At 39.0% G+C, this 26,498-nt stretch overlaps 1 protein-coding gene across 1 annotated transcript in view; it reads right to left on the minus strand.

The window, feature by feature from the left end:
- CFAP54 (cilia and flagella associated protein 54) overlaps positions 1-26,498 on the minus strand; it is a 263,167-nt gene that overhangs the window by 127,535 nt on the left and 109,134 nt on the right. The window contains 6 exon segments of the mRNA XM_075274556.1: positions 5,317-5,547; positions 10,160-10,266; positions 11,816-11,924; positions 19,214-19,340; positions 21,937-22,026; positions 26,279-26,281. Coding sequence (XP_075130657.1) covers positions 5,317-5,547; positions 10,160-10,266; positions 11,816-11,924; positions 19,214-19,340; positions 21,937-22,026; positions 26,279-26,281 — 667 coding nt within the window.

Genomic DNA, 26,498 nt, shown 5'->3' on the forward strand with positions numbered 1-26,498 from the left:
TGGTTCTATGAAAAAAACTGATGTTATTGAAATTATTGCAATTTATCAGGGATATGTGCTGTTGTCAAGTCCTGAGATGAATTATGAGTAAGATATCTTGCCATCACATAATGTATTATGGTCTGCATTGAGAATTTATCTTTCTTATGTATCAATAGGATGGCACAACTGGGAGTAATAATAATGTGCTAATATTTGATGTACAAACAGTATCAATAATGCTTGTTACATCTGTGACATATACAGCATTAATGTTATATCCTCATTTCCATTGGAAACTAAAAGCCCTGTTTGTCACTGTGCCAGGGTCTTCTTAATTTCATACACATGATTAAAAGATTTACATATAAATGAACATTAACGGTTTGATCTCTACCCCTAGAGTATTAATTAAAATTAAATCTTATTAAATAACAAGAAAAAAATGGTAAACTTAACTTACAATTTATATTCCAGTCTTTGCAGTGAGCACTAAATTCAGAAAATAAATTACTTCTAAAGTTTGCTTTACAGCATTGCTTTACACGACTGATTTTTCAATGGTTAATGTAGTGTTATGTACAATAAAAGCGGCATAACCAAAGGCTAAAATTAACACAGTAAGAATATGCAAAGACTGAAATAGAAAAATGTGTAAACTTGTCCATTCAAGAGACATTCCTGCCACTTGAAATATGATGTGAAGTGCACCTGTAGGAAGGTAGAATGTTTGCAGACTGGCCAGTAATCTGAAAATTGTCAGCTGTTCCAAAAGCTTAAAGCAACCCTCCAGTTCTCTGTAAAATGTTACAATAAGTACATAATGAATAATGAAAATATCTCCCTTACATTTCTGCCAGAAATCGAAAACTGGGGCCCATTTCATTAGGACATCTTGAAGCTACGTTCACACTAGTGTGAGTCTCTGTCCTTCGGGTCCGCATGGGGACCTGAAAGATTGAGACCCTATCCGCTTAAAAAGTAGTTATATGCAGACCCCATACAGTATAATGGGGTCCACCAGGTTTACGCTCAGTTTCCAAGAAATTGGCAGATAAACATCTCCTTTTCTCGCCACCAAGTTTAATCGGAATGTGGAACAAGTCTCATACAGACACTCTAACGCTAGTGTGAACCTAGGACTAGTGATTCTAGCGTTCAGACCACTCCGATATGATAACCCTCTGCAACTCTTTTGTGAAATGACAGAATTGAATTCTATAATAATGAACATTACTCTGGACTATACTGTAGATCAGTGGTCTTACACTTGTGGCTGTCCAGTATTACTCCTATAATGCTGCGGCAGCACATGGAGGGACAGAGTTTAGAGACAAGTGCTGTATATCAATTTTTATACTATGACATGAACAAAAATGTACTGAATGAACCCATCATGTGTATGGCTCAGTATTAAATAAGTGAGCTTTAGTCTGTAGGGAATATGGATCAAAGCACGATCTTCTTGGTACCTTTTCTTTATAAAAACTTGTTATATTTCCACCAACCACTACCCTCTGGCCAAAAATATGAAAGTTACATATATTATGGCCATGTCCCTGCACTGAAGAACTGCTTGCATTATTGAGACTCCATTCTAGAGAACAGGTACCACTACTAGTATTGGAAGGGAGGACCCTTGTAGACCTTTGTAATATACCGTATTTTTCGGACTATAAGACGCACTTTTTTTCCCCAAAATTTTTGGGGAAAAGAAGGGTGCGTCTTATAGTCTGAAGGTGGCGCTTGGCATCCGCTGTAATAGAGAGACGGAAGCCGGCAAGTGATAGACGCCATTACAGGTGCCGGGGCCTGAGACATCGCTGCGCTCCTCGGCCCTGCATGAAGCCAGCAGCGGCATGGGCTCCTCCGTGCCCCCGCCGTTGGCTTCATGCAGGGCAGAGGATCGTAGCGATGTCTCAGGCCCCGGCGTCTATCCCTCCCCGGCATCCGCCTCTCTAGTACAGCGGATGCCGGGTCAGTATCGGTGGCCCCTTCTCCCCCGGGGCCGGTCCCCACCGGCCCCGTACCTATAAAGTTGCAGGCCGGCTCCTGCGCGGCGATATCGCAGGAGCCGACCTGTTCGGGTGACAGCCGGGAGCCTAATGAGGCTCCCCGGCCTGTCACGGCTATATTAGTATTGCGGCTGGTCTCTATGACCAGCCGTAATACTAATAGACAGAATGTCCCATAGACGGCAATACAGTTGTATTGCCGTCTATGGGACTTGCGATCAAGTGACCGCAGGTTCAAGCCCCCGGGGGGGAATAAAATAGTAAAAAAAAAATTAAAAAAAAAAGCTTTAAAAATATGAAATAAATAAAAGTTCTAAATCACCTCCTGTTTTTTTTTTTCAATACAAGGTGATCTAAGCAATAGATATCCCCCAAAATGGTATAACTAAAAAGTACAGCTGGCCCCGCAAAAAAAACGCTCTATGCATCCCCGTACAGCTGCAGGGTCACCTGTCAATGTGGCCTTGCAGCTGTTGCAAAACTACAACTCCCATATATTAAATATTTTACCAGTTTTTGCTTCAAAATTTTTTTTCCCTATTTTCCTCCTCTAAAACCTAGGTGCGTCTTATAGTCCGAAAAATACGGTAGCTTTTGTTTTTTCAAATGTCTCATATTCTGTTAAATTATAATTTCCTTTTTTAACTTAAAAGGGGTTTTCCGAGCTAAAATCCTAAACATAGGTTATCAACAGCAGGCCGTTAAGAGTCTGACCCCAGATACCCCAAGCACTCAGCTGTCCTCAGAAAATGGAACTGGAAGCAGACAGCTCACTTCTTTGTGTGGTGGTCAAACCAGTGTACTGCAGACAGCTTCCACTCACTAGAATGGGATCTAAGCCACAGTCACCTGGTACAACCATTATACACAGAACAGAGCTGTCTGCTTCCTGCTCTATTCTTCATGTATCAACTGCTGAGAAGAACTAATCGGTGGGGGTGCTGGGGGCTAGACTCCCAACAATCCGATACTGATGACCTATTTATAGGATAGGTCATCAACATTTCCAACCAACATTTTATTAATCAATTTAATAAAAAGTAATATTGTCATATTTAAATAAAATACCATATCATACATTTGAAAATAAATAAAAAAGGTTAGATAGATAGATAGATAGATAGATAGATAGATAGATAGATAGATAGATAGATGTGTATGTACTACTACTGTTAAAAATTCTTGACTTAATACAACATTTATTTTCATACAAGAGATGCTATTCAAACCTATTTTCAGTGCTAGAAATTCAGAAACCATAAGGTATTTTGAGTGAGTTTTGACATAATATTAAGTGAAATTGTGCAACAATTGCATTCAAACCATTTCTAGGCATATTTCAGACACTGCTACTTTTACAGAACACCATAATTTTTCAATGCATTAGTAATTTAGGTGCATAAAGCTCCCTGTGTGTATTCCAAGAACTGAAAAAAATGAATAATTTCTGTTATATTATCCTAAGGCGAATAGTTAGATAATGTGGGGAAACCAGATCCAAGTTAAATCCAAATTAGGAAACTAAAGATCATAGGATAAAGATAAAGGGATTTGATGTAATAATCAAGGCATAAAAAGACAATCTGAGAAGAATGAAGAAGACATGAACAAGACACAATGGACAGGGGCACAAAACTGCAGAGAATAAAAAGCCAGATATGTTGCATGATATGTAAAGGGATGGTAGGTAAGTAGGTTTTATGAGAGTTAAATATTGATGACCTATCTTTAGGATAAATGGGGGTCTTATCAGCTATTTAAGGCAGCAGCTTCACAAGTCATGTGATGTCCTATTATTTGGTCACAGGGCCTGTTTGTAGTTTACTTTCATTAAGGAGAATGTGACTAAGCTGCAATACCAAGAAAAGCCACTGTACAACGTATGTCTTGACCAAACAATGCAATCTCTTCAAATAGTTGATCAACAGGGGTTCCAGGTTTGAACTAGCACTGATCTGATATTCATCACCAATCCTAAGGACAAGTTATCAATATATAATTCCTGAAAAACCCATTATAGTGGGGAGAGGTTCAGGTTCTGGTTATGTCAGAAACAAGATGCAAGTGGGACAAATAAAATCATTTTAGAAGGTAACATGTCTACCGTATATTCTTATATAATAACTCTAGATTTGGATAATAGTACTTATCATTGTACCTAGTACTAATCTGTGTAGTTCAGGCTTGGCCTCTTAGGGTCAGTGCACACAGAGTTTTTTGGTGCTGATTTTGATGCTGAATCCGCCTCAAAAATCAGCCTCCCAATAGACTTTTATTGGCAGGCTTTTTTTGAGGCGAATTCAGCAACAAAATCAGCACCAACAAACTCTGTGTACACTGACCCTTAGGTCATGAAGATAGCAATCACATACTCTGACCTGTAAGGTTATACTTATTGGTTTGTCACTTGCTGTGGATTTCATATCTTATGCCTTCCCCTCCAGAGACACCACCCACAGTAAATTTTATACTGATAACACTTATAATGATACTAGAGATGAGCGAGTACTATTCGAAACGTCCGTTTCGAATAACACGTACCTATAGGAATGAATGGAAGCGGCCAGCACGCAGTCTTTGCCGGTGGCCGGCAGCTTAACCCCCTGCGTGCCCACTACGTCCATTCATTCCTATGGGTGCGTGCTATTTGAAACGGACGTTTCGAATAGTATTCGCTCATCTCTAATGATAACACTTTCTCCATGACCACTTCGCCCACCTCTTGGTTTATGTGTGTGTATATATGTATAAAAATTACGGAGAGGCACTAGGGAATTATCTGATATTGCAAATGATGGTGCCAGTTTATGACGGTGCCAGGTTTCCTTTAAATTAAGCCCTAATGCCATTTCTTATTAGATAAGCCTCTAGCCATTTTACAAATGCTGACAAAAATAACCACCACTACTACTTCTTGGGGTGACACATTCCACAACCTATCTACTTTAGAGGCATCCCATAAGAGAATGACTCTGAATTACAATGGTTGAATAGAAATTTGTGAAAAAAGCAGCTAAAGTCTATAAAGAAGAAGCACTGCAATGCTACAGAATTACAGATATTGTGATCTGTGTTTGTGCCCATTAACAGACAGCAACAACAGGAAATAGAAAAGGTCACACTATGGCAATTTGTTCTTGCAGCATTAAAGGAACTAACAAGACAACATAACATTTAAGTTGGTAAACTTGAGAACAGGGGCCACCATGTCTCTTCATTACTAGCGGATCTTACATTGGTTGTTTGTCTGTAGCGCAGAATGTGGAGGAATGCTAATGAGAGGCATTATTTGTGAAGCTGCTCATGTCTTGAGCTGGGTTACCTGTTAATGCTTAGCTCACTGGTCGCTTCTTCTCTGCACAGCTGACTAAGCTTTTTCCTAAACAAGCTGAAGTGAGTTAGTGCCAGAAGTAGATTCATTTGAGCTCTCCATGGCATCTCTTCTCTGCTGGCTTGAAAAAGTCTCTTCCGTTTAATATATCTACCGACAATAGGAGTTAGCAGCACGAGCAAAGTTGTAAAAGCTTTTTTCTCAATCTCCTCTTGGGTAAGCCTGAAATGGAAAAAAAGTAGTACTAAGTGGATAGTATAGAGTCACAAAAATAACAAAACCATATAACTCATGCCAGTTTATCTTTGCTTACTCTTTCTGCACAACCAATGATGGTCATTTTGCACTACGACTCTTTCACTAGTGTATGTGAATGGAGTAACATCGCAAAGATGATGTAACCATAAATTCTAGTTGTAAAAGAAATTGTACTAGAAGTTCATTTTCAGGATCGCAATGCAACTTTACTCACTTACATTATGCAAATCTGTTTTCCAGGACGTAATTAGTAAAACAATGCCTTTGTTCGCTGCCACTAGGACAGCCCCTTTCAACATCATGCATTACTTTTTCAGTAAGCCTAATACCACGATGCGGGGATACTGCCAGACTAGTATATCTATCTCAAAAGGAACAGACTCCCAGCTGTGGACAGTGCTGTTTTGATCTGTTTGGATCTCATCAGCACAGTGTAGGGAAACTCGTCTGCTAAGTGAGAGACTGTACACCCGGTTCAAGGACTAAGAAAACTCCTTAAGAAGAGAGCCTTTTCACTTACATTAGTTAAATAGTTGCAGGGTGACATGGCGAGAATTACTTTGTAGCTCTAGCCTAATACGTTGTTGATCTGTTTCCAGTGACAGAATACCTATTTGTGCCAAAATGCTATCTTTCTGCCAACAAAACCATTAATTTGTATGCACATCAACAGCTTGGTGCACCAGCAATATGGTTGTCTGACAAAGCACCAAATTTCACCAGATCTCTACCAGGCAAAGTTATGCCCTGAGTGTACTAGAAAAAGCTCAGGTCCATGTAGATTAAGGCTAAGGCCCCACATTGCAGAAACACAGCGTTTTTGTTGCAGATTTTGTTCTGTTTTTTTTTAGCTAACTTCAGGAGTGGATTTTACAGAAGGGAAATGTCTAAGAGCTCCCTTTATATTTTCCATTCCTTTTTAAGCCACTACTGACTTTGGCTCAAAAAGATACAACAAAATCTGCAACAAAAAGAAGCTGTGTTTGCACAATGTTGGGCCTCAGTCTAAAAGTTGATTTTCTCAGAGGCAATACTATACTAAAAAGGTATGTACTGTACATCACTAACTGCCTCTATAACAGTATACACTTGGTTAATAAGTGATATTGGAGGTTGTAGGCCGGGTTCACACGATGTCTTTTGGCACGTAATGTGCCACGTAGATGCCGCGGGAGCTTTTGCGGGCCGTATACGCTCCCATTGTTTTCAATGGGAGCCGGTACTGTATACGCGGCGCTATTTTGCGGCTGTGATTTTGCAATGGCCGCAAAATAGTGCCGCGTATACGGTACCGGCTCCCATTGAAAACAATGGGAGCATATACGGCTCGCAAAAGCTCCCGCGGCGTCTACGTGGCACATTACGTGCCAAAAGACATTGTGTGAACCTGGCCATAGGCTGTTTTACAAAACTTCATATCAAGACAAGCATATACTAAACAAAATTACAATTGGAAAAGGAACCAAATGAGGGTAGCGATGTATGTAAAATTTTATGTGTTCAAGTTGATACTGTATTTCGCAAGTCCTTTAATAGCAAATGTATTATTAAGCTATATAAGTAACTGCACGAGTCTAGAGGAAACCATATATCTTATAGTATGTTCACATCACATTTGAGGTATTTGCTCACATTACATATTAAACATGCTCATACAGTACTCCACAGACAGATTTAACCATATGTCATGTATAGCTGCATACTTTATGTCCATGATTGACTTCCATAGTAAAAAAAAAAAAAAATGTATACCACACATTATGGGCTTTTTTGTGCTATCCCCTTACACTGAAAAATTACTGTACATAGTGTAAGGCAAGGACACTTTTTTGGAATAAAGTCTAAGGGACGTTCCACAAAAACATTTGTAAAGTGCTCCCAGTATCTCACAGAGGCTTAGATATACCATATTCACTAAATATAAGTCTTTTGGGTGCTGTAACTAAACACCCAATGGTTTATATCACTGGAACTGCTTACAGACTGGATGAGATTATACAGTATGTACGATACTACTTATATTCCCCCTCCATGGCCACCACTCTTCTGTATCAATCCATCTCTCTCTCTCTGCATACCTAATACATTTTTTCATGTTTATATAAAACCTATTTTTCTGTATTGGGATAGGTATATTGTGTTTATACTCTGTACATTGTTTCAGAAAAAAAAGAAATGAACAAAAATTTGTCAAAAGTACTGTAACTGACATACGTCAATTTATGGAAGTATATGATACACAACATTACAATGAATGGCACAAGTAACATATAAACTTTCAAATAAATGTTCCATAAAAAAAAAATGACAGACAGTGTTGTATTATGAGAAACATTTTATGTCAAAGCAACATTGCAACCTTCTACAACATATGGCAGGAATGACTGGGCTTTAGATGACCGACTCTTTTTATGTGACAGTTGCAAATGTCACACAAGCTTTATAAATGAACTGCGTGCCGGCAATATTTTTGGCCACAAGCACAAACACAAAATTTAAGCCAGCTGGGAAAAAGATGATTAAAAAAAAAAAAAGAGTGCATATATATATGTAGAGAGAGACATATCTACAGGAATGGATAACATTTTTCAGAATTTGTTTAATACAGCATCCCGTTCCTATACATTACTATTGTACTAGATTCCATGTGTCTATGCTTGCTGTGCTCAGAAGAAGTGACACTGTGCACATCTCATTACTGTGAAGTATCGTTCAATGCAAATTGCTATATGCTCCGAAACAGTTTCTAGATTAGAAGGTTTTTATTTTATAAGTAAAACTTTCATTTCAAATTGCTATGTTCATTAGACTGATGCACTCAGACTGCACTGCGAGGAGACAACAACACAACACAATTACATCTAATTACCCTAATGACTGCATAAACACATCATTTAAACATTATTTTAAATAGATATAATTTCCCCATGAGGGAATAATTGGAAAATGTTCCCAAAATTAATGTAGTGGATTTTTACACTAGCACAAGTGTGCACACAAAAAAATATATATAAAAAATTAAGAATGAATATAAGCAATAATATGATTAGTTTTAGAGTCAAATTATAGGAGCTTCTGAAAAGATGTGAACTGTGTGTGATAAGGCCTCATGTACACTGTCATATTACAGCTACATCAACCTATGAGTAAAAACCGGTAATTAGCCATGGATAGCTTATACTGTGCCTTATCTTTTCTCCAGTGTTATGTGAAATGTGCCATTAGATGCCATGTCATAGGGGTATCCTACCCAGAAGCAATTTTGGGGGAAATATCTTTGTAGTGTATTGTACAGAGTCACCATACAGCAGCACGCACAATGCAAACATGTCCAAAGTGTGCAGGGACATCATGTGCCTCTATATGTTATGTGCGCACTAGGCTCTGCTCCATGGCTTCATATCTGAAACTGGACACTCTCATGGTTAAAAATGCAATTTTTAAAGGGAGCCCCAAAATTTTATTAAAGGGAATCTATCATTGGCGCTAGTGAATTTTAACTAAGCATATATTTGCATAGCCTTTAGAAAGGTTATTCTAAACATACCTTTTATTCATTAATCCTCCTAGTTGTTTTTGAATTAATTGTGATATGTATAAACAGGGGGAGGTGAGAGCAGGGAAGGCTGCTGATGCTGATGGGGACTCACCTTTCCCTGCTCTCAACTCCCCTTGTTTACACATATCATACAGTGCTCAGTGAACACAAGGCTCCAAGGTGGCTAATTAGCATATCAAGAAAAGTGAGCTAATTCAAAAACGGCTGGGAGGATTAATGAATAAAAGGTATGTCTAGAATAACCTTTCTAAAGGCTATGCAAATATTTGCTTAGTTAAAAATCACTAGAGACAATGATAGAATCCCTTTACACCAGCCTAAGTACTTCACAGTACTCAGAGCTGTGAGCACATAACTATAATTTGTTTGCAGATCGGGCGCTTAATTTTGATGAAAAACTGCTTTTTATTCCTATGCTAATGAGCAAAAAGTACATCAGGGCGAGTACTAGGGCAGCTGAGCATCACAGCAAGATCTTCCTCTTGCTTGGGAGTAGGAGAAAAGCTCTGATTACATCAGTGTTGCTGAGCAAGAGGAAGATCTTGCAAGCTCAGCCATCTCACTACTCGATGCAGTATTAGCTAATTTGCATAGGAATAAAAATCATCTTTTCATCAAAATTAAGCAGCCATTCAAAAAATTATAGCACTGTGCTTACAACTCAGAATCCGTTTCAAAATCAGTTCCAAGCATCTTTTCTTAGATCTCTATCTTGTGCCATTTTTTCAAGAAATGTATGAATAAAATTGTCAATTGGGTGTTACCAGGTAGTATCTCTGATACTGTCCAATCAGTCCGTGTAGGAACACACCCCTTTGACAAATAGAATAGTAACACCAGGTTGCCCTTTTATTCATTAATTTCTAAGGGATGGGAGACTAGCAGAAAAATGAAAGAAATTGATATTTCCTAAACACATATATCAGAAGTGGTGATCTTTAAACAACAAATCTAATGTCATATACAAGATTTAAAACTGTATCCAAACTATAAGGAAAGTATCAATGTTATAATAACCTTTGAGGTTCTGCATTTCGATTCTTCTTTTTCTGTTCCTTTACACTTTCCACTTTTTTAGAAACATCCTGTTTTTTAGTTGGTTTCAGTGGTAAAGGTCCTGGGCCCTTAAATATGACAAAATTAATATTTTTAACAAGTGCTGGTTTAATTCAGAATAATATTTTATAATATGTTATTTTATAATTTTATAAAACCGTATATTTCGGACTATAAGACGCACCTAGGTTTTAGAGGAGGAAAATAGGGGAAAAAAATTTTGAAGTAAAAACTGGTAAAATATTTAATGTATGGGAGTTGTAGTTTTGCAACAGCTGCAAAGCCACATTGACAGGTGACCCTGCAGCTGTACGGGGATGCATAGAGTGTTTTTTTTGCGGGGCCAGAAGTACTTTTTAGTTATACCATTTTGGGGAATATCTATTGCTTAGATCACCTTTTATTGAAAAAAAAACCGGTGGTTTATGATATATGATTTTCTACTTTTATATATATATTCTAGGGACAGGAGGTGATTTAGAACTTTTATTTATTTCATATTTTTATTATATATTTTTAAAGCTTTTTTTTTTTTTTTTTTTTTACTATTTTGTATATATATTCATAGACCCAGCCGCAATACTAATATACAGCAGTGACAGGCCTGGGAGCCTCAGTAGGCTCCCTGCTGTCACCCGAACAGGTCGGCTCCTGCGATATCGCCGCGCAGGAGCCGGCCTGCAACTTTACAGGTACGGGGCCGGTGGGGACCGGCCCCGGGGGAGAAGGGGCCGCTGATACTGACCCGGCATCCGCTGTACTAGAGAGGCGGATGCCGGGGAGGGATAGACGCCGGGGCCTGAAACATCGCTGCCCTGCCCTGCATGAAGCCAGCGGCGGGGGGACGGAGGAGCGGAATAGCATCACTCCTCCCGCTGCTGGCTTCATGCAGGGCAGAGGAGCACAGCGATGTCGCAGGCCCCGGCACCTGTAATGGCGTCTATCACTTGCCGGCTTCCGCCTCTCTATTACAGCGGATGCCAGGCGCCACATTCGGCCTATAAGACGCACCCTTCTTTTCCCCCAAAATTTCTTATAGTCCGAAAAATACGGTATATTACTAATGAGAATTTAAAAACACAAAAAAGTACAAACACATATACATATGGCTAGAAAGTGACAACATGTTAAATTACCACAGCAGATCATTGCCGCTACAACACAAATGGATGTGTGTATGAATGAAATACAGACAACGAAATACACCTGCAGTAGGTGATAACTTGCTATCTAAAGACTGTAAAGTAACATCTTTCTACGGGTAAAAAAAAATCTGAGTGTAATAAAACACGGTTTGTAAATCCAGCCTAGTATTTCTATTCCAAATATATTTCTCTTTTTTTATGTAGATTGTGAGCCCCCCATATCGGGATCACAATGTACTTTTTTCCTATCAGTATGTCTTTGTAGAATGGGAGGAAATCCATGCAAACCCGGGGAGAACATACAAACTCCTTGCAGATGTTGTCCTTGGCAGGGTTTGAACCCAGGACTCCAGCACTGCAAGGCTGCAGTGCTAACCACTGAGCCCCCGTGTTGCCCCGCTATTCCAAATATATTTCTGTATGAGACTTGATTTTTTTTCCAATACGAAAAAGTAGTTAACAATTGGCATACCTTATGATATTCAACAAGGGCTGTGGTGTATCTCCTGAAGGAATCATTTGGGGCAGGAACTTCCTCGGTCTCATCAGTTTGCTTATTTCCAAAAACATTTTCATTTCTCCTAAATGGATAAGACATTGCTTATATAATTTACTAGTTATTCTTCTTTTGTCACACGTTTCCCTGTTGGTCAACAAAATATTGCCTGGTGTGCACTTATAAATTGTATGGATGTACAGTATAAGCTTGGTATTTGTCACAATATTACTGGTTGTAACTGTTACCGATGGCTATAGAAGCACTTATAAGTGGGGAGGTCCCAAGATAAAGATTAAAAGGCCGTCCTCTTTCTTAGGGTATGTTCACACAGAGGAAAAGGTTGCAGAAACCTTTTCCGTTGTGTTAACTTTCCGCGCGGCTAGCAGTGATGGGAGGCCGATGCGGCATCCTGCTCCTGATTAGGCCCAAATGAATGGGCCTAAACAGGAGTGTGTCTCGAGTCCCGGACACCGCGGCTGAATCAGCCGCAGAATCCGCGGCAAGATAGGGCATCTTGCTTCTTTTTTCGGCTACTAGCTAGCAGGAAAAAAAAGCGAGCGGCTCCCATGGAAGTCAATGGGAGCCGTTTTTGCAGGCGGATTCCGTGTCAAAATCCGCCTGCAAAAAACTCTGTGTGAACTAGCCCTAATAGTGGTTGACACTATCACACCTCTACCCAGCTGGTATCTTGGTGTTTGTATCCAGTTTGAGTCTGTGGAGAGGAGATACTTGCAAAAGTTCTTACCGCCTACTCTACTATGGAATGGGGGCCACATGGGTTGGAGCTCCATAGCCTAATTACATGGGCGACCTCTGTGTTATACCCTTGCTGGCGGTTGGAATTAAACTTGTTTTACTTAAAGAGAGCCTGTCAGCGATTCTGTCCCCTCACACCTGCTGTCAGAAGTATATATGTGTATACTGTGCACAAGTGTAACTGATATTGATATGATTTAGATTTCTCTGTTGTTCATTGACAATTTTATTTGCTAACACTTCTATTTTTGAAAGCATTCTATCTTTGCAGCATTTTTTTTCCACACCTGCATAAAACTTTTGCACAACACTGTATGTGACAGACCTCCTTTACAGAGAACCTCTCACCTATTCTAATGTATCTATTTTAGTAAATACCTGTATTCCCCATAAAATAGCAATTTTGGCACTTTTTTTATTGTAACCATTTCCCTTGTCAAAGCAATATTTCTCTAAAAGGTCTGGCACTGTCGGTCGTAACTGGACAGTGTGAGAGTGTGCAGGGATAAACCCAAAACTGGTAACGCCCAGTTCAATTAGTCATAAATTTCCATCGGGAATAACAGTATCTACACAATGCAGATTTATAATAAAAGATTACCCAGAATAGTTATTTAATGAAGAATATAGTATTTAGTAAAGACAAGTCAGGAGTGGTGACAAGTTCTCTTTAAAGCCAATTAATTTGACATCACATTGCTATGTATAATATGAATATAAAATTTCTAGTTTTAAACATCTCCCTTGAAATATATACTGCCAATCCTCCTTGCAGCTATAGACTGCCACCCGCCAGTATGGGTCCTTGCCTAAAGACTACTGTAAAGTCAGCGGAGTCTGTAGTTTGCCTCAGATGGTAGCAGTGGGGATCCTTCGGCACTGCCGCTGCCCAGTAGGGCATTCTCTGAAATGATGATAGAACCTATTATAAATGTAAGAATCCATCTGTAGACCCTTCTCTTTAATTATAGACCTTCTCTCACAGAGCCAAGCTATATGATTAAAATTTTCTTCTGTGTATTTTTCAGCAAATTTTAAAAAGATCAACTTTTCTGGTCATGACTTCTCTTGAAAAACTGTCAGTGCCATCCAGAATCAGGCTTCAGTTTGCTATTATTTCACTGAATAAAAATAGAATTACATTACAAATTAATACCCTGTAATTCTTGTGCAGGGAGAAAAAGAAAATCAATAGGCAGGTGGTTGTCAACATTTCACTCTCTTTGTACTACTGTAAGATGACAGCTTATTGATTCAAATCTATTTCTCGACTTCAATTTAGAAATCAATTTCGCAAAGTGAAAGCAAGACCCATAACCCGTAAACTTTTTTTTTTCAATGCATATGTTACAATATGGATGCCTCTCCAAAATAACAATTTAATAGTCTAATGTGACATAAGTTATTTCTAGTTACTTCACAAAAGTATTAGCATAAATTCATTTTTTTTTTTATCCACAACATGAAAAGTCAATGTCCTGTAACTAAGATCAAGCTGGTTCCAATTTTATTTCAATTGCAAATACTCCATCTGTGTGCTAAAAAAACAGATGGACTCATGGTAGAACCTTTGCATAAACAAAAGACTTACTACTTTATTATGTATTACTTATTAGTTTTCATACATTTCATCATATAACTAGCTATAAATAAGGATATGGTCTCTTAAAGGGATTCAATCATTAAAATGCTATTTTTTGTCTCTAACACGTAGGAATAGCCTTAAGAAAGGCTATTCTTCTCCTACCTTTAGATGTCTTCTCTGCGCCGCCGTTCGGTAGAAATCCCTGTTTGAGTCAGTATGAAAATGAGTTCTCTTACAGCACTGGGGGCATCCTCAATGCTGCGAGAGAAATCTCCAGCGCCGCCTCCATCTTCGCCTGGAACAGCCTCTCTCTGCGTCTTCTTCCAGCGCTGGCTTCAAACTTCTAGGCATGTGCAGTCGGCTCTGCCGTCAGGCCTTGGGTAGAGGCAACTGCGCATGCCTGCGGCCATTTTCTTATGGCCGCTTACCCCAGCTTACAAGAAAATGTACACTAGTTTACTGTGTAAGCGGCCACAGGAAAATTGCAGCGAGCATGTGTAGTCGGCTCTAACCAAGGCCCAACGGCAGAGCCAACTGCGCATGCCTAGAAGTTTGAAGCCAGCGCCGGAAGAAGACGCAGGGAGAGGCCATTCAAGACGAAAATAGAGGCAGAGCTGGAAATTTCTCTCGCAGCATTGGGGACGCCCCCAGTGCTGTTTGAGCGCTGGAGTCCACCCCCAATGCTGAGAGAGAACTCATTTGCATACTAAAGAAAACCAGGATTTCGACCAAACGGCGACGTGTTAGGGACAAAAAATAACATTTTAATGATTGAATCCCTTTAAGGCAAAGAGCACAAAACTGTTTGAAATCCAGCTTTAGTTCTTCCCGCAGCGCTTTGAACAGAAAGTTCACGGAGTTTCCTCCTCAGACTTTCTGTTACAATTTATATCTATGCAAAAGCCGCTGGAGTTTCCGTAGATATAATTGACATGCTGTGATTTTCAAAACCGCACTGCGATTTTTCCCCGCAAAGTGGGCATGAGATTCGCATTAATCCCATTCACTTTGCAAGTACTGTACAACGCCGCGATTTTTCCAGAAATCACTGCGTTTCCAGCCCATGGGGCCCCAGCCTTAGGCTGAGGCCCCAGCTTTTTTTGTTGCAGATTTAATTGCAGTGTTTTAGGCCAAAGCCATGAGTGGATTAAGCAGAAGGTAGAAGTATAAGAGCTTCCTATATATTTCCCATTCCTTTTGTAGCCATTCTTGTCTTTGGCCCCCAAAAAAACACAGCAAATTCTGCAAAAAAACCCAAAAACGTTGCATTTCCATAAAGTGGGGCCTCAGCCTTAGGACACATGTTGAAGAAACGCTGCTTCTATTGTTGCAGATTTTACTGTGTTTTTGCACTGTCGAACCTAGTAGTGGCTACAGAAGGAATGGGAAATATCTAGAATACACTTATAATTCTGCCTCCTGCTCAATACATTCCTAGCTTTGACTCAATAAACAATAGCAAAATCTACAACCAATAAAGCAGCTTTTCCGCAATGTGGGCCTTAGCCTTAAAAACTAACTGGATAGTTAGAATCTACCCACCTACATAAAAAATTAAGTATTGGTAAGTTAGTACAGGCAGACTGTGCAGTCTTCAGGATTTTCTTTAAAACTGGGCAGATGATTTGGCTATGTATAGACCTCATCTGGTAGTTTTGGGGTATTTGATGGTAAATGCTTCCAATGTACACACTGCATACTGAACGTATAAACAGTTTATAACGACTTGGACATTTGCCAAAATCATCTAGCCACTATGACTCAGCATAAGATTTCTTTAACTGTATTGGAAAGCAGTGTTATCTACTTAAAGGGATTGTCCACTTTCAGCAAATACATGTTATTTCATTGTTTGTATAATGAAAGGTTATCCAATTTTCCAATATGCAGTCCATGGTCATGTGATGGGGACACAGCTGCACAGCTTGTTACAGTCACAGTACAGTAATCAAAGCTCTGTCCTAGCGAGCCGTGCACCTGTGTGTCCATCACATGACCATGCACTGAGTGGACAGAATGGCCTTTGCAGAGATAAATGGGTCTAAGTCTTAATCTGTTTCCATATATGCTTTTCAGCACCAGCTTGGCAGGCCTCAATGTGCAGTGACCACAAGTGGGAATGGATGATCCAGTAGGCCATGACCCGAGTGCACTGAGCAGCTAATTTGCATACAAATAAAAATTTGCTCTTTTCAGCAGCAAGACTGCAGATTTATACAATAAAAGGTATATGTTACTATGTTACTAACAACCCCTACATCAGCATATTTGTGGTTTAAGAGATTTTGGTTGTGGCACCAGTTTAAATTAAGACTTTGTATACGATTAAAGGGGTACGCCTATAATACCAAGTTATCCCCTATCGACTGGATAGAGAATAACAGCTAGGTTGGTAGGGGTCCAATAACTCAAAATCACCTAATCCTAATTCACTCATAATTCCCTATCCCAAGGCAATGGACCTACACGCATTATAATGTCAATTTAACTCTCTACATTGTATTAGTATTATTGTATTAGTATTATTAAATGGGATATTATGTAGTGTCCGTGTGTGTCCTTAAGTGTCTGTTTGCAAAGATGTCCGATTTTTCAAGCGGACAGCAAAATCCTACATGTAGTCCCCTTGAAAAATCGGACAGCTTTGTAAACGGACACTTAAGGACACCCACGGACACTACATAATATCCCATTTAAAATACTGGAAATTGTAAACGGACACAGTTACTGTCTGATGCTAAAATCTTCCACAGACACTAGCTACAGACACTAGCTGTCGGACACTGATGCTAGTGTGAACCCAGCCTTACATGGTACTGATTGTCCACATCCATTTTTATGCTTTCTTCTATTGATAATAATTATTCTTTGCTTAAAAATGTTAGGTAAGCATTACTATATTGTCATAATAATACCAAAACACCACATAACTCCTAGTTAAGAACACATACGTTTGTACCCTGTGCACTCCAATTCAGAAGCATTTGGCTATAGATTTTAGTATTTTATTCTTTTATATATATGAAACCGAGAATGTAGTTTAATAGCTTTCATTTGACAGATTAAACTGCAATCTCAGGGCTTACACATGATCAAACTGTGAAATTTTTTGATGGGACAATCCATCAGTCTTGGCAGTTATGTTGTTAAAAATATAGTGAACCTGGGGCTATTATTTCTAAAGATCCATGAACAACATGCCACTGCATTGGGGAAGCCTAAGAAATATTAGTAACATGAATGATTTATTAGCAAAAAAGTCCTCTATTCTAATACAGTCTGCCTACAACACATTACAAAAAATATATGACACTGTTATAATATTGTGGAAAAAGCAAACAAATAACATGACATTTAAGAATATCAATATCATATTCAAAGAGCTCTTTGGAAAAATATGAAAATATGTTTTTGGAAGGTTTAATATTTGTCATAAAAGTTTCAAGTTACAGGCTTTGTCATGGAGATATTTCAAGGCTAAGGTCCCACGTTGAAGAAACGCAGTTTTTTTTGTTGCAGATTTTGCTGTGGTTTTTTTGAGCCAAAGCCAAGAATGGATGCAAAACGAATAGGAAATATATAGGAAACTCTTCTACTTGTACCATCTGCTCAATCCACTCCTGGCTATAGCTCAAAAAAAACGGGGGGCCTTAGCCTCAAGAGGACTTTTAGGGGCTATGCGTTTCTTATACCTTCGTCTGTTATTCCACCTACAAATTTATAAGGTAAAAAAGGTGCTACTAGCTATGGATGTGGGCATGCACATTCTGTCATTGTACAGATATGAACTGATACATATTTTCTAGGAGGAATAACAGAGAAACAGTATAGCACAAGGGAAAAGATACTTCAGAATTGTATTTCATGGTTAATTCTAGCATTTACTAAAACATACTGTATATACATCAGGAGAGATGACAGAATCTCTTAAGCCTAAGGCCCCATGTGTGCAAAACGCACCAAAAAAAATACCCGCTGGGAAAAAAAAATGTGTTGTGCTTCTGCAAAATTTTCCTTTGCAGAGTTTCTGCCCTTATTATACCTATAAGGAAAACACTAGCAATTCCACAACTATAACTGACAAGCATTTTTGAAAATGCAGCTTTTTTGCTGCAGCTTTTTTTTCTGTAATGTGTGGTTGGAATTAGCCAGAATCTCATTCACTGTGCAGGTACTATAAAACACAGCGTTTTTGCAATGTTCAGCCTAAAACTGTTGCACTATGTGGGCAGTGAGCCAGTATCCCTTATCATGTAGCATTGTTAAAGAACCAGTGTGGACTCAAAACAAAGCCGTAACGTTTCATATACGGTATGTTAATAAATCAGTCATAGTCATCGTAACTTAGAACTCTGACTACTCCCTACCGTGTTTCTGTCTGACAATGTACCACAGGAGCTTCAATAAGTTACCATGCTATTTAACCCGTTTATGCCTAGAGTTGGAACGGCAGCCTCATAGCACACAACTCAAAAATTTCAACCTCTGGCATAAGTGAGTTAAAGTCTATCGGACTGACTAAGATAGCCAAATGATGTAGTCAGCTATCTACAGTTTCCATGATTAATATGGTTGGGACTCTCATTGTTTAGATATAGATACTTATCCTTTGTCCTGCAGATAGATGATAAATGCTGATGTGAAACTGCTTTAGGCTGGGACTACACAGGACAAACTCTTCTTGAAATTCTTGAGTGTGCTTCACTGCAAGCTGCCATGGTACAAACCACCAAATATTGGGTAGTTTTTGCTGTGGCTTATGGTACTTGCAGTTTGTTTTTTTTCTGACCCTCAGTAGCTTTTAACCTTTTAATTGCATACTTAGTTTTTCTAATATTCTCACATTGCAGCTTCTGCATGCATACGAATCCCCAACAGCATGAGGCCTACAATGTATAATCGGGGGGTGATAATTGGTGGTGGATACAGATAGGGCTTCATCTGCATGCGGCTGCCGCAACATTAGAATGCAGCATAAGAATTGCCAAGCACTTTATAAAGCCAGAGACAGTAGGGAACAAGCACTATACCTTTTCAAATAGTCTAAGGCGGTAGATGACCACTCCAGGATCTTCTGAAACTTTTCCTCATAATATACTCTCTGCAACAACTGTATAAGAAACTCCAGAAAACGAGATTTCTTCTTGAATTTCATGACTAGATAAGAAAAGACACAATGTTTTATTATTGAAGTCATTTATCAAGGAAAATAACAGGTACTGTTGAAGACACAAATATTTGTGGCAAATGAGGTCAAATGGTTTCACAAACATAGTCAGAAAAGGTAATTATATAAGTAATCTACCTACAGCATCGCCATTCAGGTCACTGACAATAGTGACACAGGCATCAATCTCAAGCTCTGGACGCCAGCATGCATTACAGGTACCTGTGACAGCTCAACATAAACTAGAGAAGAGTGACATCTTTTGGTTATTGATAATCACTAGTTTTCTTGCTTATCTAAAATATTTCATATTCTTTTAGGTCACCAAATTCAGTTTATAGTTTTGTGGGGGGGGGGTTGTTTTATTTTGTAGGACTAGTTTATCTGAACGTTTAGTCCAAACCCATGCCTTCCTCCCTGTTTTATTGAGACTGGGGATTCTGTTTGCTAGTTTAACTGTTATCTCTTTATTGTTATATAAATATTCTTATATTTTTGTACCTGGATTTTTTTCACTTAGTTTCTTAGCATCTTTTTGGAACTCAAGTTAGTAGATCATATTTAGATACAGTGCAATACATATGAAATTTCCACACGTAAAATAAATATTCCGCACTGACTGCTGATGTTACGGTCCCCTAGCAGATCTTGTTAACTTCCTAGGTGTGATGATATACCGCACAGAACACATGATTGTGAAGGCCAATTGCTGCCTGCAGAGGTGAATTGCTATCTATTCTGATTTCACAGATATGGCCAGCGACTGGCTACTGGGGTGATGGCCCAAAGATGTAAACAAGATGCAGCGGGGAACCATGGACTAACAGTGTGGAACACAAGCAATACACTGTAAATATATTATTACTGGTTATTTTCACATGCTTACAATTTGTTGGTCGGTATTTTGAGGAATAAACAACTCATTCTATCTGTAACAGTAATGCAATATTCTGAGTATACCTGCGTTATCATAGTAAGTATCTAAAACACATAAAAAGAGATGTATGTCACATAAGACATTATGTTATCACCTGCCACCATTTGTGCAGGCCAAGAAAATGTGGAAACTGCCTGTATTATAATAAGTTTTGCACTGTGTTCCTGTGCTCACCCAAAATCTCCTGGGTATCAAGAGGGGGCAACTAAGCTCCTGGCTCCAATGAAAAAACCTTTAACAAGGACGCCCATGGTTCATTTGTAACACTGATCTCTTCATATAAGGCAGCGGTGCTGTAAGGACAGAGCAATTTGGCAATGTCATCATTACACAGAGCTTTAGGGAAAAGCTCCATGTCTATGTAAAAAAGGTAACTCTTTTTCTGATGTCAAATTACTAAGAGTAGAGGTTTTACACAAATTCTGCTAATCTATTCCTTGTATGCAAAGATTTCTTTAGCAAAAAGTTCTAGCTTGTGTATTAACCATTGATAGGAGACACATAAAGAGCTTGAATTATTGAGGTGGTCTGCTGCTTGGCCACAATGAAGAGTTGCTCTGTACACGGGGTTTCCATTCTGGTGGGCTCAAATTATCAAAGATGGCATTAAAGTGAATTGGTAGTATGTAATACTACATTGTCCCCATACACAGGTCGCTGCTCGCTGCAATGGAAAGGTTTGGCTGTACAGAGGCATTTTCCTCAAATTGAACTGAATGCTAAGGTTGCTGGAAGCAGGACATGGGACACTCAGCCAATCACCCAGCAGGTTGCATTGGGTCTACCTCAATTAAATTTATCTTAGGCTGTAGAGTTGTAGAGTTGTGGATGGAATAGTGAATATACCTTTTTGTGGCAAAATGCAAGCTTTCTGCAAAGAGAATATGAACATGATTCGTGTAGTGCACGTTTGGTTGCCACTCCGTGGGTGCCTGTCAACCTTTATATTTGGAAGTGTTACTCGGTGGGGACCACCAGTGAAATCAGGTACTCTGCTATGGCCACACCCCAGGTGCACCAGACAGCTCATTTGCATACATATTAATAGTTGCACATTGATATGCAACTACATAGGTATGTTTACTTTGTCACTAAACAGCCCTATAACAATATATAGGTGGTTTGGAAGCAATTTTCGTGGTAGTAGGGTCCCTTTAACACACCTTCAAGTCAAGACAATTACATAACAAATAAAATTAGAAACAGAAAAATTAACCAAATGAGTGCAACAAGTGAGTCTGAGCCTAAAATTGATCAGAAATGTAAACATGTCCCTACAACACAAGAAGCACGTTGTACATAATAAAATATTCAGTACGATATCAAGAATCCTATACAAATTCTTTTCCATCATGGAAAAAGATTGTGCATCTGCGTTGCCTTCAATATTGCTTTCAGACGTTAGCAAAATTAAAACTGACTGTAGCGTTTACCACTTTACAACCGTGAAATATTTTGATGCATGAATAAGTGTTTTGGCTAACAGAGCAGTTTCCATCACTGAGAAGGAATTGTTTTTAGCCTCGCAGACCTACTGAAAAATGTGCTAATCTGTCAACTGCAGTCCTACCATATGTAGCATCATGTACTGCCTATTTTCTATGATAAAAAATCTCAGTTTTTCTTCCGGTTTAGATGAAAGTACTTACTCTCTTTAAATGCTGCACTTGGAGACCAGCAGGAAACCACAGAATACAGAATGATGGGATCTTCTTGTCCAGTAAGCTGTGTCCCGGCAGCTGTAAAATGAAATGATAAATTATTGGAGTTATACATAGTCAAATGAATTAACTTTACATTAGTCAATGAAAAAGTCATTTTTAGACTAAGCCATACATTTGAAACTTTCTCTGCAATTTCTCTGTTTAGTATTCTGTTCCAACATGTGAGCGCAGCAAGCGGTAAATTTACGTTGTGCTGTGTCAGCTTGTTCTTTCCGGTGGCAAGAATCTCTTAATTGTTTTTTTACTTTCCATAGAAGCATCAGTGTAAAAACAACAACATAGCAAGTTAATATCTTATTTCATTAACCTATCCAGGTAAACCAGACTGATAAGCTATTCTAATTTGTGTCTAACTGATGCCATGCAGATGGTCCATACCCTGGGAGCACATAAATATGGCTCTATGTACTCATTTTATGTTCATGGATAAGTTCTTGGTACATTAAATGGGGCAGAATTGCTACTAAAAATGTGCTAAAATTTAGGCATAATTTGCACCAAAAAACTACAATACATGCTTTACTCCTCGGATCTTTAGCTTTTCCTGTATTCACAACTGAGTTTTCCCTTATCTCAGTAATTGGAGATTACACATACCAATTGTGTCTGGTCTTGGCACAACTGAAGGAAAAGGCTTGGAAAGACATCGGTCAGCAAATCTGATTAAAATAACCTAAAAATATACCTCATAGGGAACAACGGGACTAGATTTGTGTTTTTGGTCCCCCCTCATCCTTTTTATACTGGCTGGATACAAAAAAGAATGGGTTGAGACAAGGATAATGCAGCAGGCTACGGATATTTATTCTGTGTCACTTCATGTGCATTACAAAATTTACTTAAGCACATGGACCCCATAGACTATAATGGAATGGAACATGCGGACAGAAAAGTACTTTGTGATCTACATTCATGAACGCATGATTCGTGCAGGCAGCACGCGGAAAGCACACGTACCACATTATAGTCTATAATGCAGACTCTCCGAACGGATTACCAAACGCAGATGTGAACGAGGCATTATATAGGACAGGCTCACAGGCAAAAAATTTCATGGGGAAAAAGATTTTACATTTAGGAGACCATGTCCTATCTAACGGTGTTGCTGGTTTACCATACTTCACCCTGGTAACAGAGTCGTTTTAGGCAAGGCCAAAGCCAAAAAGCGCCGCGGAAAAAAATGGGGAGGAAATGCATCACGTTTCTTTCACATCATTTTTCACAGAAAGTCCACAGAGTTTTTCTCTGAAGACTTTCTGTGCCTATTATACCTATACGGAAAACAGCAGCATTTCCATAGGTATAATTAACATGCTGCAATTTGAAAAAAGACACGCGTGTTGTTGAAATCTCAGCATGTGCACTGCAGATTTTTTTCTGCAATGTGTGGATGGGATTAGCCAGAATCCCATCCACTTTGCAGGTACAGTAAAATGCTCTGGTTTGTGCTGTGGCGTTTCTGCCGCAGCCAAATCGCAGCGTTTACGCTACGTGGGGCCCCTGCCTTAAGAAGTCATTTTATTTCTCCCACTGGACAATACATTGTAGTATAGCTGATACCCATCAGTGCCATTATTTGTTACTTTCCAAAATGGATTTTTCCTTCTCACCATGTCTTCACTTAACTAATACAGAAAATAGTCTTACAGTCTTTACTTTCGCTTCATTAAGCAAAACAAAAATCTAATATCTGAACTGCACAATTTCTGCTTCGAAATGCAACAGTCTTGGCTTATGACCGCAAAGCAGAACCTATATGCATTTTACTAAAAGCAATATATTGAGGTTATTCTCAGTCTCATGTCATTAAAATCCAAATCTATCCTAATTTTTTTTTATAATTTAATGACTAGACTGTAAACTGACTTAATTAATTTATCATATGCTTCAGCAACCAACTTGCATAATTAGCTGATTAAGATGCATATCTCATTGATTTAGTTATACACTTGTTAATTTAATTGCCACAAGTTTGGCTAATTACATTTAGGAGAGTCCCCATAGTTAGATATTGTCCTTTTGTTTAAGGATATATAGAATATTATATCTAGCTTGTGCTTGGCGGAGATTATAAAGAAGTGGGCTTTTATTCATTTATTTACTTGCTTGCTGAATATTAGGACAGAATGCAATTTAGTCTGCAAATCATAGAAGCAGGATAATTCAATTAAGTCATATTTATATCTGTTTCCCGATTAACGCAAGCACCTTGCAAAATAATCTGTTCACAGTTTTCAAGATGGAAATGACTATTACTTACAGACATAGTGTTAGTGTATAAGTAATGAAAACATTACAAAAAGCTGCATATGTTCTAATATTTCAAAGATTTCCAGGCATTAACAGTAGACTTTACCTTTGAGATTATAACTTTATGTCTGGCAAGTGAATTACTGTGGCAACGAAAGCAAAATCATCCACTTTGGTGTTTTCATAATTTTAGCAACAATACATCGAGAGGCAGAGTTATCACATGAAATGCATCAGAAAAGTGCAGTTTTATGTATCAGAAAATGATGCAAATGATGTAATATTTAGTAAAAATATGTCACATGTTTAACCCCTTCCCGCCGATGGCATTTTTTGATTTTCGTTTTTCGTTTTTGACTCCCCTCCTTCTAAACCCCATAACTTTTTTATTTCTCTGCTCCCAGAGTCATATGAGGTCTTAATTTTTGCGGGACAATTTTTTCTTCATGATGCCACCATTATTTATTCTATATAATGTACTGGGAAGCAGGAAAAAAATTCAGAATGGGGTGGATTTGAAGAAAAAATGCATTTCTGCGACTTTCTTACGGGCTTTGGTTTTACGGCGTTCACTGTGCAGCCAAAATGACATGTCCCCTGTATTCTGTGTTTCGGTACGGTTCCAGGGATACCAAATTTATATGGTTTTATTTACATTTTGACCCCTAAAAAAAATTCCAAAACGGTGTTAAAAAAAATTTTTTCTAAAAGTCGCCATATTCCGACGGCCGTAACTTTTTTATACATAGGTGTACGGGGATGCATAGGGCGTCTTTTTTTGCAGGGCCGGGTGTACTTTTTAGTTCTACCATTTTCGGGAAATGTTATTGCTTTGATCACTTTTTATTCAAATTTTTAGCAGAATTAAAACAGTGAAAAAACGGCGGTTTGGCACTTTTGACTATTTTTCCTGCTACGGCGTTTACCGAACAGGAAAAATATTTGTATAGATTTGTAGAGCGGGCGATTTCGGACGCGGGGATTCCTAACATGTATATGTTTCACAGTTTTTAACTACTTTTATATCTGTTCTAGGGAAAGGGGGGTGATTTGAACTTTTAATACTTTTTATATTTTTTATATTTTTTTTTTTACTTTTTTTTAATTTTTTTTTTGCATTTATTAGACCCCCTAGGGGTGTTGAACCCCAGGGGGTCTGATCACTAATGCAATGCATTACAATGCTAATGCATTGCAATGCATTGCAAAAAAGCATCATCTCTTTTGCAGGCTGTATACACCAGCCTGCAAAAGAGAGAATTTGCAGACTGGCTGGGAGCCCTTAACAAGGCTCCCGGCTGTCATGGCAACGGGGGGTCGGCCCTGGAGCATGCTCCAGGAGCCGGCGATCCCTGCCAAAATGGCGGCGCCCATGCGCCGCCGGGAAGATGGCGCCTCCGGCGCCTTTGACAGCAGCGCCGGAGGGGTTAATGCCTCCGATCGGTCCGGGGACCGATCGGAGGCATTAGAGCCGGTTGTCTACTGCTTGAAGCAGTAGACACCCGGCGGCTATGACGGCCGCCCGGCTCCCGGGCGGTCGCCATAGTTACAGACCCGACACGCGCCGTACTATTACGGCGCATGTCGGGAAGGGGTTAAAGGGGTCTTCCCATGAACATAACTAGATTTAAATTTGTAGATGGTTAAAAGCTAAACATTTTTTGTAAATATAAATAGTAAAAAAATTTGCAGATGTTTAAAGATTTTCTGTAACCATCTTAGTGGTGACAGTCTGTTGACTTGCTAGTTTGCCAATGGATATGACCATGAATGCAGGTACTTTCTATGGTCTGACAGTTGTCAAGCAACTAGCCATGATTTCCTTGTGGCTGGGTTATCTTCTCATACGTTTAGGGTAAGTTCACATGGAGATTTCTGGTCCGGAACCTGAGGCCGCCTCAGGTTCTGGACCAAAATACGGGTAGTTGCAACTGGATATCGGTGCAGTGCAAAGAATGGGCATCTCGCTTCTTTTTCCGGGAGCCGGAACAAACAGCTCCCGGAAAAAAGAACTGACCTGCTCCTATTTAATTTCAATGGGAGCCGTCTTTTTGGTCAGGATTTTGAAGCGGATATGACCTCAAAATCCTGACCAAAAAACCCTGTGTGAACTTACCCTTAGTCTACCTGCCTGATAACCTGGCCACAATAAGGAAATCATGGCTGGTTTTCTGACAAGCACCATATCATAGTAAGTTCCTTTTTTTTTATTTTATTTTTTTATGTTTTTTAAATGT

Source organism: Leptodactylus fuscus, chromosome 5 (genome assembly GCF_031893055.1).
Source record: "Leptodactylus fuscus isolate aLepFus1 chromosome 5, aLepFus1.hap2, whole genome shotgun sequence".
NCBI lineage: Eukaryota > Metazoa > Chordata > Amphibia > Anura > Leptodactylidae > Leptodactylus > Leptodactylus fuscus.